Raw genomic sequence first — 18,988 nt, forward strand, 5'->3', positions numbered from 1 at the left:
CCTTATCGTCTGAGTTAGTCGCTCACACTCTGTGCAGCTCACAGATTTTGCCATTTTGTCCTTGTCCTAATCACAGGTTTCCAGTCACAGACACAGCAAAAGGCTTGCACTGTGCCTCAGCCCTGCTCACACAGTACTAAAGTGGTGAAAAAGTGGTGAAAATATGGCAGTAGTCCTCTGTATCTTTCACAAATTAAAGTCCCAATGCTTTATAAGTATCCAGGATCTACTTTCTGTAGCTTTTTAGCAGAAAAAAAAACAAGTATATCCACAAAAGAATGTAAGCAAAGCGGAGCGCAAGCAGCAGAGCGTCTGCACTGTAAGAAAGCCGGAAGCAATAGTATGTATTAATATGCTATATTAATATATGCTATATATTAATATGTTTTGTAGTGTGTGTGTGTATGTATATATATATATATATATATATATATATATATATATATATATATATATATATATGTATATACACACAATATATATATATATATATATATATATATATATATGTATATGTGTATATATATATATATATATGAAGCTGCCTTATATATATATATATGTATATATATGTATATATGTGTGTATATATATATATATATATATATATATATATATACAGTACAGGCCAAAAGTTTGGACACACCTTCTCATTCAATACGTTTTCTTTATTTTCATGACTATTTACATTGTAGATTCTCATGGAAGGCATCAAAACTATGAGTGAACACATGTGGAGTTATGTACTTAACAAAAAAAGGTGAAATAACTGAAAACATGATTTATATTCTAGTTTCTTCAAAATAGCCACCCTTTGCTCTGATTACTGCTTTGCACACTCTTGGCATTCTCTCCATGAGCTTCAAGAGGTAGTCACCTGAAATGGTTTTCCAACAGTCTTGAAGGAGTTCCCAGAGGTGTTTAGCACTTGTGGCCCCTTTGCCTTCACTCTGCGGTCCAGCTCACCCCAAACCATCTGGATTGGGTTCAGGTCCGGTGACTGTGGAGGCCAGGTCATCTGCCGCAGCACTCCATCACTCTCCTTCTTGGTCAGATAGCCCTTACACAGCCTGGAGGTGTGTTTGGGGTCATTGTCCTGTTGAAAAATAAATGATCATCCAACTAAACGCAAACCGGATGGGATGGCATGTTGCTGCAGGATGCTGTGGTAGCCATGCTGGTTCAGTGTGCCTTCAATTTTGAATAAATCCCCAACAGTGTCACCAGCAAAACACCCCCACACCATCACACCTCCTCCTTCTTGCTTCACAGTGGGAACCAGGCATGTGAAATCCATCTGTTCACCTTTTCTGCGTCTCACAAAGACACGGCGGTTGGAACCAGAGATCTCAAATTTGGACTCATCAGACCAAAGCCCAGATTTCCACTGGTCTAATGTCCATTCCTTGTGTTTCTTGGCCCAAACAAATCTCTTCTGCTTGTTGCCTCTCCTTAGCAGTGGTTTCCTAGCAGCTATTTGACCATGAAGGCCTGATTCGCGCAGTCTCCTCTTAACAGTTGTTCTAGAGATGGGTCTGCTGCTAGAACTCTGTGTGGCATTCATCTGGTCTCTGATCTGAGCTGCTGTTAACTTGCGATTTCTGAGGCTGGTGACTCGGATGAACTTATCCTCAGAAGCAGAGGTGACTCTTGGTCTTCCTTTCCTGGGTCGGTCCTCATGTGTACCAGTTTCGTTGTAGCGCTTGATGGTTTTTGCGACTCCACTTGGGGACACATTTAAAGTTTTTGCAATTTTCCGGACTGACTGACCTTCATTTCTTAAAGTAATGATGGCCACTCGTTTTTCTTTAGTTAGCTGATTGTTGTTTCCAGCTTGCTACGTAAGATGAAGCAGCCTGTGGAGATTATTCAATGATGTCCTTTTAATGAAACCCACTTTGTCAGGGTGAATAAGGTTTGTTAAAAAAGAAATCCTCTAGTCTAGATGCCGAAATCTTGGAAAGCAACTTAGCGTCAACACTAGTCAGTGATACAGGGCGGTAGTGGGTGCCTGTCTTTTTTATGAATCAAAGTTATTATAGCAGTTTGCATACTATCTGTAAGAGACCCCCTTTCTGTTGTGTCCTTAAAGACTGTAAGTAGTCTGGAGGCAAGAAGATATGAAAAAACTTTATAAAATTCAGCCGGGGGGGCCATCCTCCCTTGGAGATTTCCTGCTCTGTAGGTCCTTTATAGCCTTTTTAACCTCCTCCAACGTAATGTCCGCTCCAAGTTCACGTTGTTCCTAATCTGACAAGGTTGGGCATCTTACACTCAATAAAAAGGATCTTATATCTTCATAATCTGGGTTGAGCTATAAAGATGTTGATAAAATGTGGCAATTATGGCATTTTTGTTGGTATCATCTGTCTTCAGTTCACCACTGTCACTTACTATGGCTGGTATGATTGACTGGGTGTACAGCTGCTTTGCTCTCTGTGCTAATGATCTTCCAGTTCTCTCCCCTTGTTCATAATATTTATATTTGATTCTGAATAAAGCATATTCAACTTTCTTCTGTAATATGGAATTATATTCTGCTTTTAGCTTATTTAGTTCAAGATGAGTGGTGTAGTCAACTTGGGTAGAATGTCTAATGTCTATTTTCCAGATTTTTTATTTTTTTTGACTACAGCTCATGAGAACATTGAACAGATCTCTTTTTTAAGATATGAGCAGTGTTGTAGAGGACTCATTATTCAGCCAATAATCCAGTATTTCAGGTTTGATAAATTCCAGGGAATGTTCATCCCTGAGCAGGGATGAATTAAACCTCCACCTAGTGGGTTGAAATCTTGGTAACTGGCCAAGGTGTAATGCCATCTCCACCGTTGCATGATCTGATAATAGGATAGGACCAATAGACGTTTGCTCAGTAACAGAAAGTAGTGATTGTGAGATAAGAAAATAATCTATTCTTGAATAATAAGTGTGTGGATTAGAGTAAAAAGTAAATTCCCTGGCTGAAGGGTGAAAGAATCTCCATACATTTACTAGATCTAACTCCTCTTCCATTGCCTTCCGAGTCTGTGAAGGTCGTGTAATACCCCTTGTGTAAGTTTTATCAACTCTAGGGTCCCCTACATTGTTAAGTCCTCACCTAATACTATATATGCATTTCCAAACTGTGTGATTGTGTTGATGATGTCTACAAATAAACCAGGTAGGTCTGCTGTTGGACCATAAATATTCAGAAAAGTGCCCCTGATACCAGCGAGCTCAGCATCCATAGCTTCCCCACCCAGTCCCTTTGCAATAGTAAAGAGTCTTGCTTTTCCAAATGGGTCTCCTGTAGGAATCATATCAGGGTTTTTTTGTTTTAAATGTAATAGATTTTTCTTCCTTTTAATGGCTGAATTGGCACCCTCAACATTTAATGGTACTAGTCTAACCAGTTCACCCATAACATGTTACTAATTGTATTATTACCAGATATTTTAAAGCATCTACAAAAAAAAATACTTAAAAGCTCCAGCTCTGTTGGAGATTTCCCTTGTGAAAGAGCAGACCTTACATACAGCCTAACACCATAAGAATAAACATGAACCAAACATTTAGAAAAAACAATGTTGAGCCAAAAAAGAACATGTGGCTCTCCTACTCCAACTAAACTACCACAGTGCATCCTTATGAAAAGGATACCTGACCTGTCTTAGCTCCCCACCCCCACCCTAAAGCCTTTAGTTAGCATATTAATGTGCTTTTCCTATTTAAGACCAGCAGTAATTTGTCAGCCACAACAAAATATTAATGTCTTCCAGAGGGGAGAAAAGAAAAAATTAATTAAAAAGATAAAAATAAAATAGTAATAAAAATAAAACAGCAGGTACAACCTCACAAATAAATAAAATCGACCTACTTATGCAGACCCTGTACCTGCATGTATATACAGACACCTCTGTGAAAAATAGTATGCTATAATGTGAAAACACACCCGTGAGCACATGCAACCTTAAACAAAAGTAACAAATATCTCTCTCAGGTAACAGTAAAATAGAATGGCAATAAAACAGTGTGGATATGCTGCATTATAATAAACTACATGTAGGTTAATATCCGAACATACCTATATGGCCATCAGTAGTTCAATTTGAGCACTCAGTCTGGACACCCAGTCCTGCGCTGTGAGAAAGTCAGCTGCTGCGCCTGGCGAGGTGAAGGTGTGTGTTGTTTGTGGAGACCCTCAGAGTGGCTGGATACAGCATGGAATATGACATACCCCGCTCTTGGAGCTGTTTCTTTACGGCTCAAATCCTGAATCCATGTAAAGACCCAGTTTTTCAGTGAGTAGGGTGAGCAAGAAACCACTTAAGTCCTTTTTTATGGCATTTTCAGGTATGCTTTATCCTGAAGTTTTTTTTTTTTTAAAGTTTAGCATGGTGGAGTCTATGCTAGCCCCTCGGCTATTGCTAACGTCCTCTAGGCCCGAAATCCTGGTTTCAGCCTCTGACATCCGTGCACCAAGTTTCTCTACCATGGTTTGAAGTGTCTCCAGGCCTGTTTTCATGCTACTCACATCTGCTGCAATCCCTTGCAAGACACTTTTGAAGCTGGCAAGTTCAGATTTGGTGTCTTAAGGTGTTGCGGGTGTGCTGCCTTGTGCATCCATGTTGTCCTCCGTCAGGATTTTTTTCGGTTGTCTTGATGAACGAGGTGGATTTTGCTTTTAACAAATATGTTGCAAGACATATTTGTAAAAAGCATTTTCTGAGACTGTTTTAGCAAAGTTTAATCAAGTTTAGTGGCTACAGCATGGGGGTAGGGTAGCCTAACTGAACGGAGCAAAAGGCTTTGCGGCCATGTTGGTGTCACGCATCATCGGAAGTCCAGGTTTGACCTTTTTTTTTTTGGATATATCAATGGTATTTATTACACCTGGTTTTAGGAGGTGCTGTAACCCCTCAGCACCCATCCTTCCTTCCTCAGTTAATAATAATAATACTAATAATAATAATAATAATAATAATACATTTTATTTAAAAGCGCCTTTTTCAACACTCAAGGACACTTTACAGAGCATTAAAAACACAATTAAAGTCATAATTAAAATAAATAAAAACAACAGACAAGAGTGACAGAAAGTAAAAATGGATGTGGGCAATTAAAGGAAATATGCAATTTGGAACAGGTGGGTTTTGAGTTGTGATTTGAAATGGGGTAGAGAGTCCATGTTTCTGAGGTCCAGGGGGAGAGAGTTCCAGAGTTTGGGAGCAGAGCGACTGAAAGCTCTGCTCCCCATGGTGCTGAGCCGGGCGGAGGGCACAGAGAGATGGAGGGAGGAGGACGACCTGAGGGAGCAAGAGGGGGTGGCGATGTGGAGGAGATCAGACCGGGGGGGGGGCGAGGTTGTGAATGGCCTTGAAAGTATACATAAGGATTTTGTAATGGATTCTGAATTTGACTGGAAGCCAGTGAAGCTGCTGGAGGACAGGGGTGATGTGGTGAAAGGAGGGGAATCTGGTAATAATGCGGGCTGCAGAGTTTTGGACCAGTTGAAGCTTATGGAAGGATTTGTGAGGGGCACCAAGGAGGAGTGAGTTACAATAGTCAATGCGGGACGTGACGAGGCTGTGGACCAGGATAGCCGTGGTGTGAGGGGTGAGGGAGGGGCGGAGATGGTTAATGTTTCGTAGGTGGATATATGCAGACCGGGTGATGTTATTGATGTATGAGTGGAAAGACAGTGAGCTGTCGAGGATGACACCCAGACTCTTAACCTGAGGGGAGGGGGACACCGTGGAACTGTCAATAGTGAGGGAGAAACTGTCAGTTTTGGATAAAGTGGATTTGGTACCGACCAGGAGGAGTTCTGTTTTATCAGAGTTGAGTTTGAGGAAGTTTGAGGTAAACCAGGATTTAATTTCTGAGAGGCAGTGGGTGAGGGAGGAGGGTGGAAGAGAGGTGTCGGGTAGAGTTGGGTGTCATCTGCGAAGCAGTGAAAATGAATACCAAATTTACGGAAAATATTGCCAAGTGGGAGGAGATAGATAATGAAGAGGAGGGGCCCCAGGACGGAACCCTGGGGCACACCTGAAGTGACAGGGGAGGGCTGTGAAGTGAAGGGTTTGAGTTGGATGAACTGAGTGCGGCCTGTGAGGTAAGAGTGAAACCAGTGAAGGGGGGTGTGAGTGATACCTATGGAGGAGAGTCTATGGAGGAGGATTGGGTGAGAAATAGTGTCGAAGGCCGCACTCAGATTGAGGAGGATGAGAATGGAGATGAAACCGGAGTCAGCTGCCAAGAGGAGGTCGTTGGTGATCTTGATGAGGGCTGTTTCTGTGCTATGGAGGGGACGGAAGCCGGACTGGAACTGTTCATAGAGACTGTTATGGGTGAGATGGGAGTGGAGTTGAGAGGCAACAGATTTTTCAAGAATTTTGGAAATGAAGGGGAGGTGAGAAATGGGGCGGAGGTTATTGAAATTGTTGGGGTCTGAACCAGGTTTTTTCAGGATGGGACTGACGGCTGCGGTTTTGAAAGGTGTGGGAACAGTTCCAGTGGACAGTGAGGAGTGGATAATGGCTGAGATGAAGGGGAGCAGAGAGGGGAGGCAGGATTTGACCAAAGGAGTGGGGAGGGGGTCTAACTGGCAAGATGAAGGTTTGGACTTTCTGATGAGGTCAGAGATAACTGAGGGATGAGGGAGTTCGAAGGTGGAGAATGGTTGATAAGGAGGGAGGAGTTCAGAGGAGGGGAGTGGTGAAGAAGTGGAGCGCAGGTGCTAGTGAATTTTATTGATTTTGTCACTGAAAACCCGAAGGACGGAGTCACAGGTGTCTGAGGAGTACATGTGGGGGGGCAGGGAGTCCGGGGGTTGAATGATTCTGTTATAAACGGAGAAGAGAGTCTTGGTGTTTCCAGCATTTGAGCAGATGAGTCCAGAGTAGTATTGAGATTTGGCATGAGAAATGGAGTCCTTATAGAGAGATAACTGAGCTAGGTAGATGTCTTTGTGGATATTGAGACTGGTTTCCTGAAGAGTCTTTCAAGCTGTCGATTTTGGGATTTCATGGAACGGAGATGTGGGGTGAACCAGGGGGCAGACCGGGTAAAGGAGACAGAGCGGGATTTGACAGGAGCAAGTGTGTTGAGTATGTTGGAGAGTCCATTATTGTACTGTGTGACGAGATCATCAGGGGTGGAAGTGGGGTCCAGAGTCAGGGTGGTGATGCAGGAAGAGAGGGAGTCCATGTTAATGTCCTTAATATTGCGGTATGAGATGATACGGGGAGGTTTGGAGATGGAGAGCTGGAGGGTGACATTAAAAGAGAGGAGGAAGTGGTCCGTAATGTGAAGTTTGTCAGCAGTACAGTTGGAGGGGGTGAGACCTGAGCAACAAATTAAATCTATTGTGTGACCTTTTATGTGTGTGGAGAAGTCTGCAAACTGTTGGAAACCAAAGCTGTCAAGTAGTGATGAGAAGTCCATGGTGAGGGGAAGAGCAGTATTGTCCATGTGGATATTGAAATCTCCTAGCAGAATTATATTGGGTGAGAGTAGAGAGGTGGGTAAGGAGGGTGGAGAATTCATTTAAAAAATCCCTGTGAGGCTTGGGGGGACGGTAAACTGTGGCAATGATTGTGGGGGTGGGTCCGGGGATCTGACAGACAAGGCATTCCAGTGAGGAGAGGGGAGGCACAGAAACAGGAAGGACCTTTCACTTCTCGCGGTAGAGTATCGCGAGACCTCCCCGCGACCCGAGCCACGAGGTGTGCAGATGTAAACAAACCCCGCTGGAGTAGAGTCATTCAACTGGGAGTAGTCACCAGGAACTTGCCACGTCTCGTTTAAGCAAAGAAAATCAAGCTTACGGTCGTTAAGGAGATCCTGGATAAGATGTCCTTTGCTGGTGAGGGATCGGATGTTCAGCAGACCGAAGCTGGCGCCGGTGTTGTTGTTGTGGGGAATGCTAGCCGACCTAGCCAGGCCAGCTAACACACAGTTCTTTGTGCATTAATAATAATAACAATAATAATAATAATGATAATATAAATTGCCTTAAGATAATACAAACAATGTCTGCATTTTTAATGCCTCCCAGTTGCCAAAAGCCATGGCAGAGGCATTATGTTTTCAGGTTGTCCATCCATATGTCACTACATCCGTCCCATCCTTGTGAACATATCTCAAGAATGCCTCAAAGAAATTTGGCAGATTTGGCACAAATGTCCACTTGGACTCAATGATGAACTGATTAATTTTGGTGGTCAAAAGTCAAAGTCACTATGACCTTGTCCATCTAATTTTTGTGAATGCAATATTTCAAGACCACCTTAAGGGAATCTCTTAAAATTTGGTACAAATGTTCACTTGATTTTCTCCATGATAATAATTTATTTGAGGAATTTCAGTCAGGATTTAGAGTGCATCATAGCACTGAGAAAGCACTAGTTAAAATTACAAATGACCTTCTGATTGCTTCAGACAAAGGACTTGTCTCTGTACTTGTTTTATTAGATCTTAGTGCGGCGTTTGACACAATTGAGCATCAAATTCTACTACAGAGACTGGACCACTTAATTGGCCTAAAAGGTTCTGCACTAAGCTGGTTTAAATCTTATTTATCTGATCGTTTTCAGTTTGTTGACGTTCCTAATGAATCATCCTTACATACCACAGTTTGTTTTGGAGTTCTGCAAGGTTCTGTGCTCGGACCAATCCTATTTACTCTATATATGCTTCCTTTAGGTAACATCATTAGAAATCACTCTATAAATTTCCATTGTTATGCGGATGATACACAGTTGTATTTATCGATGAAGCCAGAAGAAAGTAATCAATTAACTAAACTCCATAACTGCCTTAAAGACATAAAAACTTGGATGAGCACCAATTTCCTGATGTTAAATTCAGACAAAACTGAAGTTATTGTTCTTGGCCCCAAACAACTCAGAGACTCTTTATCTGATGACATAGTTTCTCTAGATGGCATTGCTCTGGCCTCTAGCACTACCGTAAGAAACCTCGGACAGTGTGACGTGTGTGGTTGTGCTGCTGCCATGGTCCTGCCAAATGCCTCCTGCTGCTGCTGCCATCATTAGTCATTAGTCATACTTCTACTGTTATTATACACATATGACTATTGTCACACATGTATACTGCCAGATATTAATACATACTTGCAACGTATTGTACCACAGTAGCCAGAACTATAACTATAATATTATTACTTTCAATAATGTTGTAAGCTACTGTCATTACCTGCATCTCTCTCTCTCTCTCTCACTCTCTCTCTGTCTCATTGTGTCATACGGATTACTGTTAATTTATTATGCTGATCTGTTCTGTACGACATCTATTGCACGTCTGTCCGTCCTGGAAGAGGGATCCCTCCTCAGTTGCTCTTTCTGAGGTTTATACCGTTTTTTTTTCCCTGTTAAAGGGATTTTTTTGGGGAGTTTTTCCTTATCCGCTGCGAGGGTCATAAGGACAGAGGGATGCCGTATGCTGTAAAGCCCTGTGAGGCAAATTGTGATTTGTGATATTGGGCTTTATAAATAAAATTGAATTGAATTGAAATTGAACTTGGACTCAGCAGTGAGCTAATTGGATTATGGTGGTCAGAGGTCAAGGTCAGTGTGATCTTGCATGTGTCTTTTTCTCATGAATTCCTTAAGGGAATGAATTCCTTAAGGGAATTTTTTTTTAAAATTTGACATAAACGTCCACTTTGACTTAAGAATAAACTGATTAAAATTTTGTGGTCGAAGGTGAGTGTGACCTCACAAAACATATTTTTGGCCATAACTCAATAATTCATATGCTATTTATGACAAAACTTCACATGAATGTCTAATAGGATAAAATAATCAAGGGATGACATTTTACATCCAAAAGGTTAAAGGTCAACTTCACTGTAACATCATCATGTTATGCATAAAACACTTTTCTGACCATTATTTAAAATCATATCTCAGGAACAAAGGAGAAGTATTTGGTCGCATACTTAATTGTTGACACTCATCTTGATTGTATAGATCCTCTGTGCTGTTGGGGGGGGACAATGGGTGTGAAGCGTCCGTGTTTTCACAGACATTGATATAAACTGTAAGAGAAACTTGAGTGGCGCGCGGAGGCATACAACCATGGGGCGGTAATTTTAGGTTAGTTCTATATTCCTTTGTAAGGTAATCAAAAATGCCTTTTAAAAAATGACTCCCACAAACACTGAAATTGAATAGTCTCAAACTACAAGAGACTTACTCGTTAATTTTATACTTGTGCAACAATTTTGTTGCCTGTGCTCCAAAACTAAAACCTCTGTAGCACCAGTGCTATGTGCAAATAAAGTACAGCCCTGTAGTGATAGAATGATCAAAAGACTGCATTTATACTGAATACAGATATTACCAAACACTTTTATGCTCCTATTTTCTAGTTGAAAGAAAAGATCTAAGACTGTTTCTATGCACGTTATGCAAAATTGGATTAAAAAAACACAAGTGTTCCATTTGTATTTATGTTTAGTTTTTTAGGTGAAACAGACTGAGCAGAGAGTTATACTTTCTTTACCGGGGTTGGATTTAGTTGGTCAGCTGATTTCATTTGTTTATGTCATTCCTGATCGCTGCTCTGCTCCAGTAATTTTTGTCTCCGGGTGATGACGTAGAAAGTATTCAAAACATACTTCACTTTTGACTCACAATGTTATTATGGAGACATTAAATTAAAACATGCTTGCACCCGTCGCCCTTTGCTGAGATGAATTACAAGGTAACTCAAGGTTTTGCCATGCTGTAGACTGTCCAGGTGCTGTACCGCGCTCACAGTTGTTACACCTTTTTCCTTCCGTCAACATCACATTATTAACTAATATTTAGATAATTGATCATTGACATTCGATGCTAATTTGTGCATGTCCTATTGTGATGGATTTAAGAATCCATTATTTCCCACCCCCACTTCAAACCATACATCAGATCTTGCTGGTTTAAAATCAAAATAGCCCCGGACTTCCGGTGGCGCCATGTTGTAGACGGCTGTGAGGAAAATAGCTCTAGAGAAAACCAATTAAAACTAGCTATTTACTAAAGCGAAAACGGCAGAAAGTGATCAAATCTGGAAGATAAGTCGACGAACAAAGTTTATGGATAATATGGTCAAGATAGGGAAGCCCAGAGAGGAGGATGGTGCAAAGGGACGTTGTGCCGAGTCGGCGGTGGGAGTTAGCCCAGAGACGGGGCGGCAAGCGGTGGTTAGCAGTGAACATGACTCGGTCATATTAATGGAGCTGCGCAAATTAAGACAAGAACATGCCGAAGCAGCAGGTGACAACAAGAAAGCTATGGCTAGACTCGAAACAAACACGAAAGAGCTTATGGAAAGAACGGCATCCCTGGAGCAAAGAACGGGCCAAATGGAGGAAAGAATTGGAAATACGGAAGACAGGAGGACGCGAATGGAGCGCTCCGCCGCTTTCCTACTCCAGCAGACGACCAAACTGTCGGTGAAATGTGATGACTTGGAGTCAAGAATGAGACGTAACAACATACGGATACACAGCATCCCAGAGGGCGCAGAGAAGAACGATACCATAGACTTCATAACGGGACTTATTAAGTCCAAAGTCCAAATTGCAGGCGACATGGAAATACGCATCGAGAGGGCACATCGGTCACTAGTGGCGAAACCCAAAGACAGCACTGCACCCCCCCCGAGAGCGATCATCGTGCGCTTTCTGGATTAAAAAGTTAAGGAATATGTGATAAGGCAAGCCTGGAGACAGAAGATTATGTACGAGCGACAAACCATCTACTTTAATCAAGACTACATGACGGAGGTTCAGAAGAAGAGGAAACAGGTGAGGGATGTCATCAAAAAGCTGAAGGAGAAAAACGTGAAGGCACAGTCCCCCTACCCAGCCCATCTTAAAGTCTTTTTGGACTCAGGGACAAAGACATTTGCTACAGTAACGGAAGCGGCACCTATGTTAAAGGACATGGGGATCAGTGTGGAGGAGGATAGGACGGAGAGACTGCAGAGAGTGATGATGCAGAGCAACTGGACCACGGCGACAGGACAGAAAGGGAGGCAGAGACGTCCCCACATCACTGAAGCAGACGTATATGCCCTCATGGAGTAAACTCAATACTTAACACCTCTATTGATACAGTAAGGAGAAGGAAAAAAAGAAGTTGAAGGGCAATAATAAATAGTTAAGTATAAGAAATCATATTCATATCTGCCTTTAACTATAAGAGCTGCTGAACATGAAAAAAGCTAGTTTAGGCACTACTTGTTAAACTGACAGAAATATTGGTTTTATGAAGAGCAAATCTAAAACTCTGAGTTCTTAACAACCTTAGACAACAAGTTGTTAACGCACATAGTGCTTTTCCCCAGAGAGAAAACGCCACGACTCTCTGATGATGGGACTTTTGGAAGACACATGTTCATGTTCACGTGGTCTCATCTGAAATTACAGTGGTGGAAAAAAGTTTTCGGACACCCCATGCATTTGTGAAATATTGCATTAAGAATCACTCTTAGGTCTTAGGTAGGTATTTAGGTATTTCTTTTAGTACAGTCACAGCCAAAATACTAAATAAATCCTAAAAAAGCCATTAAAAACTTAAAATTGATTGGTTCCATAAAAATACATAAGAAATTTTGAGTATTGGGTCATTTTGGTACCAGTGATGAAGGTCGTTCTTTTTATTAAAAGACACAATTTTTGTTGCCAAGCTTCATGTCTACATAAAGCCAGCACATTTGAAAGTTCTTCAGACACAAAAATGGCTAAAACAAGGAACCTAACGCAGGAAACACGCCTGAAGATAAAGATTCTCAGCCAGGAAGGGTACAGCTGCCGCCAGATAGCCAGGAAGTGCAGATGCAGTCCTTCAGCAGTTGGATACACTCTGCAGAAATACAGACAAACCAACAGCTTGGAAGACAAACCAAGATCTGGGCGTCCAAGGGTTTCTTCAGCAAGAAATGACCGCATCCTGATCCACATGTGCAGGCAAAACCGAATGACATCACAGGAGCTTCAGCAGCAGTGGTCAAACCAAACTGGTGTCCAGTGTTCCACCCGCACTGTACGTGGCCGACTTGTAGATCATGGCTTAAGGTCCTACAAGGCTATCAAGAAGCCCCTGATCAATGAGAGACGGAGGTTAGCCCGGCGTCGTTGGGCCCAGGCACACAAGAACTGGACAGCCAGGAATTGGAAGAAGATTTTGTGGTCAGATGAGTCCAGTTTCCAGCTTTATCCTCCTCCTACTAATGTGAGGGTACGCAGAAGGCCAGGCGAAGCATTATCTCCAGCATGTACAGTACCTACTGTCAAGCATGGTGGAGGCAGTATCATGGTTTGGGGATGCATGAGTGCTGCTGGTGTTGGTCATCTCACTGTCTGTGATGGCACATTGAACTCTACCAAGTATTGTACCATTCTCGAAACCCACGTGCTCCCTCCTGCACGTGCACTGTTCCGTCGAGGTAAAAACTGGATGTTTCAACAAGATAATGCCCCTTGCCACACATCCAAGGCCAGTAGAACTTGGCTGCAGGAGCACAGTATCCAGGTCTTAGAGTGGCCAGCTCAATCCCCGGACGCGAGCCCCATTGAAAATCTGTGGTGGATTATCAAAAGGTCTGTTTCAAAGCATAAACCAAAGAATTTAGAAGAATTAAAAGCAGTAATTCAAGAAGAATGGGACAAGATTACCCCTCAACAGTGTGAAAGGCTCGTGGGGAACATGCCAGCCAGGATTAGAGCTCAACTACGTGCCAATGGCAGGACTACTAAATATTAATTTGATGATGTGATGGTTTATTTATTTTTTGTTCAGTTTTGAACACATTCTCTATTATTTGTTGACTTTGATACCGACAATGTTGTGAACTGACATATTGAAACTGTCAAGAATTTAGTTTTGTTAGTTTTTCTTGTAAACAATAAACAAAAAAAATATAATTTGTATTTGTTTGTATCTGTCTAATGCAGCCACACCTTTTGAAACACAAAAAAGATTTTTCCACAAATATTTCATGATAATATTTGAGATTGTGTAAAATTTTAAGGGTGTCCGAAAACTTTTTTCCACCACTGTATATGAATAAGCTTAATCTTGTGTCATACAATGTACACGGTCTGAATCATCCCATTAAGAGGAAGAAGATACTGAGCCAACTGAAAAAACTACAATGTTCAATAGCTTTACTACAAGAGACACATCTGACGGACATTGAGCATAGAAAATTAAAAAGGGAATGGGTGAACCAGGTTTTTTATGCCTCATATGGCAAAAGGAAAGGGGTAGCTATTTTAATTGGTAAAGGTACACCAATCAAGGTTGAAAAAGAAATTAAGGATAATACTGGACGATATGTAATGATTGTAGGATATATAGGAGACATGATTATTTCAGTACTAAATGTATATGCCTCAAATGAGGAGAAAGAGACATTCTTTAAACAGATTGCTAAAGTAATAACCAGTGAAGCAAAGGGGATGGTACTTTTTTAACACAATACAAAATGGCAGATTAGTCAGGTTTCCTCCAGACCAGGGACCAAGTGCGAAAAAATCTACAGTATTGAACAATATAACTAAAGAGCTTGGTCTCACTGATCCATGGAGGGATAATAATCCAAAGAGGAGAGATTATACATTTTATTCAAATCCACATGGTAGCTATTCAAGGATAGATTTTTTCTATGTATCACAACAACATAGACATAAAGTATTGAACTGTGGGATAGAAAATATAACTAAGTGATCATGCACCTATTACACTAACAGTTGATCTGGGTAATGAGCCCCTTTTCAGATACTGGAGAATGAATGTATCCATTCTGTCGAGTGAAAGTATAGTAAAAGAAATAAAGCAGAATTTAAAGGAATATTTCCAAATAAATGATAATGGTGAGGTAACACCACTGATATTATGGGAGGGAGGGAAAGCAGTGATACGAGGGAAAATATTAGAAATATCATCTTGACTGAAGAAAGCTCAACTAAAAAAAACAAAGAGAATTGGAGAATAAGATTAAATAACTAGAGATGGAGCATAAAGGAACATCAGATAAATCAATATTTCATGATTTAAAAACAACCAGAGATAAAATAGATGAACTTTTAACATTCAAAGCGGAAGGGTCCCTACATTTTACAAGCCAGAGATACTACGAAATGGGTAATAGAGCTAGTCGCTTATTAGCATTCCAACTTAGAAAAGCCCAAACAAATAGAATAATTTCAAAAATAAAACACCCCACATCTAAACAAACTATGGTAAAGCCCAAAGAAATTGCAGAGGTCTTTGCAGATTACTATAAAAATTTATATGACGACTCTGAATCTGATAACACTGATAGTGACACACAAACCTTTCTTAAAAAATTAAACTTACCAACCCTGTCAAGAGAAGAGGCATCTGAAATCATACGGCCAATTTCTACACAGGAAATATTGGATACAATAAAAACTCTTAAAAATAATAAATCAGCTGGGACGGGTTTCCGGGAGAGTTCTACAAAAGTTTTAGAGAGGAGCTAACACCTGTGCTATGTAAAGTATTTGATTATGCTTTAACATCTGGGGACCCACCTAAGTCATGGTCAGAAGCCATCATATCAGTTTTGCATAAAGAAGGAAAAGATCCAACTTTATGTGAAGGATATAGACCTGTGAGTTTACTCTGCAATGATTTAAAAATTCTTACAAGCATAATGGCAAAAAGAATGCAAAAATACATAACTAAATTAATTAAAACAGATCAAACTGGGTTCATTCCCGGTCGACAGGGAGCAAACAACATTAGGAGAATATTAAATATAATTTCAAGTACAAAATACAAACCTGAGGCTTCTATGATGCTTAGCCTTGATGCCCAGAAGGCTTTCGACAGGGTGAAATGGAGCTTTTTATACCAGACACTATTATCTCTTGGGTTTCCCCAGAATTTTATAGAATGGGTAAAAATAATCTACAAAGACCCCAAATCACGGATCAGTATTAATGGCTCTTGCTCAGATTTCTTCTGCCTCAAAAGAGGAGTCAGACAAGGTGACTGTTTGAGTCCACTGTTGTTCGCTGTAAGCATTGAACCATTGGCCGAATCAATAAGACGAAACAATCAGATCTTGGGAATAAGGGATGAAGGGGGGATGGAACATAAAATATCATTGTTTGCAGATGATTTATTGATACTTTTAAATGACCCATCACTATCAATACCAGTCCTGTTGGAGAATCTTAGAGAATATGGAAAAATTTCAGGGTATTTGACTAATGAAGGCAAATCAATTGCTATGATGATATCAGGTAAAAGTCCAGTAGAGTTAAAAGAAAAAGTTGAGTTTAAGTGGACCGACAAAGGGTTTAGATATCTGGGTGTTTTTATTACTCCAGATATCTCACAGTTGTACGATGCAAACTACGGAAAACTGATAAAGGAAATTAAGAAAGATTTGGATAGATGGGAGATTTTACCCCTGGCTCTCATTGGGAGGGTCGAAACGATTAGAATGAATGTCTTGCCAAGACTGTTGTTCCTGTTTTAGTCAATTCCAGTTATGATTCCTGGCTCTACCTTTAAGATGCTGGACAAAAGTATGTCAGAATTCTTATGGCAAAACAAAAAAGCAAGAATTAAATACAAGACACTTTTAGCCCCCCAAAATAAGGGAGGGCTAAATTTACCAAATCTAAGGAACTATTATTGGGCAGCTCAACTTAGAGCTCTTATATTATGGATAACGAAAGACAAAGATGCAGTATGGGTGGAAATGGAGCAACGGGCATGCCCTTCTGTGTCTTTGGAATCACTACCTTTTGTAACCAGGTCGGTGCAGAAGAAGTTTAAAATTCGAAATGATTTGATTATAGAGACAATGAAAATATGGTCGACAATACAAAAGAAATTAAATATATCAAGCGCTGTAAGTAAAGCTACAAAAATAGCCAAAACCCAGACTTTGTACCGCGCACTATGGATGCAGGATTTGAGAAATGGACAAACAAGGGGTTAATATATATAGCACAAGTTTTTTCAGGGCAAAATTTGAAATCATTTGAACAACTCAAAAAGGAATTTAATTTACCAAATAATGATTTTTATAAATATTTGCAATTGAGACATTACCTCCAGAAACATGATGAATGGGAAAGAATATACAAAGAACCAACCAAAGTTGAAGAATTGCTCATGTCATTTACAGAGAAAGAGTCAAAAAAAGGGCTGATTTCAAAAATGTATAAAGCGCTACAACAGGAGTCCAATGACAATAATATGGATGTTAAAGACAGATGGGAATTGGAAGCAAATGTAATAATAACGGATGATGATTGGGAGGAAACGTTAAGATCTGGACATAAATTAACTAATACTCCAACATGGAGGGAGTTTGATTGGAAAGTGAAGATGCGTTATTTTAACACACCATCTGTCACAGCAAAATATAGTAAAACATCAGAGTTATGTTGGAGGAACTGTGGGATGGTGGGGGACTTCACTCATATATTTTGGGATTGTCCAAAGATCATAGATTTTTGGAAAGGCGTGAAAAAAGAAATAAAAAGAATTCTGGGTATTGACCTATATCTTGACTCAACCCTGTACATACTTGAGATATTACCTGAGGATCTGATAGACAGAGAATGTAGTTACTTATTGAGAGTCCTGCTCCTGATAGCAAAGAAAATGATCACAATCAGTTGGCTGAAGCCACATCCGCCCAACATAATGCAATGGACAGAGTAAAAAAGGTTCTTATTATGGAAAAAACTACAGCAAGGCTACAGCTGAAACTAGAAAAATTTCAGAGAAGATGGAAACCAATAATACAAGCGATATCAGAGCTCTAAATACCTTTCTCTCTCTCTCTCTCTCTCTCTCTCTCTCTTTAAACTGTAATTATTTGATTTGTTGCAAGTACACTTATCTGTACTATTGGACTATTAGAAGAAGTAAGAATTCAACAAATGTTGTTGATATCTGTGAAATATGTTAGATTTTGACTGATGCTTCACTTGTACACAAAGGTGGTACTGTATATATGTATAGGGGTAGGGAATATGAGATGTTTGCATTGAGTGGGTTGTAAACTGAGGCGGGTGTGACCTAATGTACATCTTCATTTGTTCTATCTATGTGGAATAAATAAAAAGTTAAAAAAAAACAAAAACAAAAATCAAAATAGCCCCAAACAGGGCAGGGAGCAAAAGATGCCCGGATAATCTCTAAACCTCTTTTCATGCTGCCAGTCAGTTTCCAGCCACCTACCAGTCAACTCCCAGCCACAAGGAGTTTCCCCCTCTTCCTGTTTCCTGACAAGGTGTGTCTGGACTCCACAATAAACACGCCTATTCCTTCAGTTACAGGATGTTGCCATGAGATGGCGATCCATTACAAACACATAAACCAGTGAAGTACAATGAAACCCTGATTTACAGTGCTGGAATATAATTGAGTACATTTACTCAAGAACTGTACATTCAATTTTGAGGTACAACTTGACTTAGGCTACTATTTCCATTTCATACTGCTTCATACTTCTATTCCACTATACGGCTATGCTGCTGTTGCACAGAAGGTAGAATGGAGTGGGTTGTCCACTAATCAAAAGATTGGCCGTTTGATCTCCTGCTCCTCCAGACCACATGTTGAAACTATCTTTGATAGCCATCAACTTATACATCACGGTATATACCATGAAACCGGTATATCGCTACAACCCTACTGGACAAGTAAAAAAACATAGTCATGTTGAAGCCTGTGCATATACCATGCTTCAGAAATGCAAACTGGTATGTAAAGAGAACCAAGTGGAGAAAACTGATGCTGATGTAAATGTTTTGCTGTAACTGTGTCTCTGGTGGCAGGTATGGCATACGAGAGTTTGTGGTCATTACCCCAGGAACCAACTGTGAGGCCATCATCAGCGAATCGAAATGCAATCTGCTCCTCAGCTCTATCTCCATTGCTCTGACCAACAGTGGCTGGTGAGTCACCTTCCTCACTCAAGGTAGGGTGTCTTT

General features: G+C 40.5%; 1 protein-coding gene across 2 annotated transcripts in view; it reads left to right on the forward strand.

The window, feature by feature from the left end:
* rab3gap1 (RAB3 GTPase activating protein subunit 1) overlaps positions 1 to 18,988 on the forward strand; it is a 134,074-nt gene that overhangs the window by 25,896 nt on the left and 89,190 nt on the right. For both annotated transcript variants that reach the window (XM_049563869.1, XM_049563870.1), the window contains exon 6: positions 18,833 to 18,952. In XM_049563869.1, the coding sequence (XP_049419826.1) occupies positions 18,833 to 18,952 (120 nt within the window). The remainder of the gene's footprint in view (positions 1 to 18,832; positions 18,953 to 18,988) is intronic.

This window comes from Epinephelus fuscoguttatus, linkage group LG20 (assembly GCF_011397635.1).
Source record: "Epinephelus fuscoguttatus linkage group LG20, E.fuscoguttatus.final_Chr_v1".
Lineage (NCBI taxonomy): Eukaryota > Metazoa > Chordata > Actinopteri > Perciformes > Serranidae > Epinephelus > Epinephelus fuscoguttatus.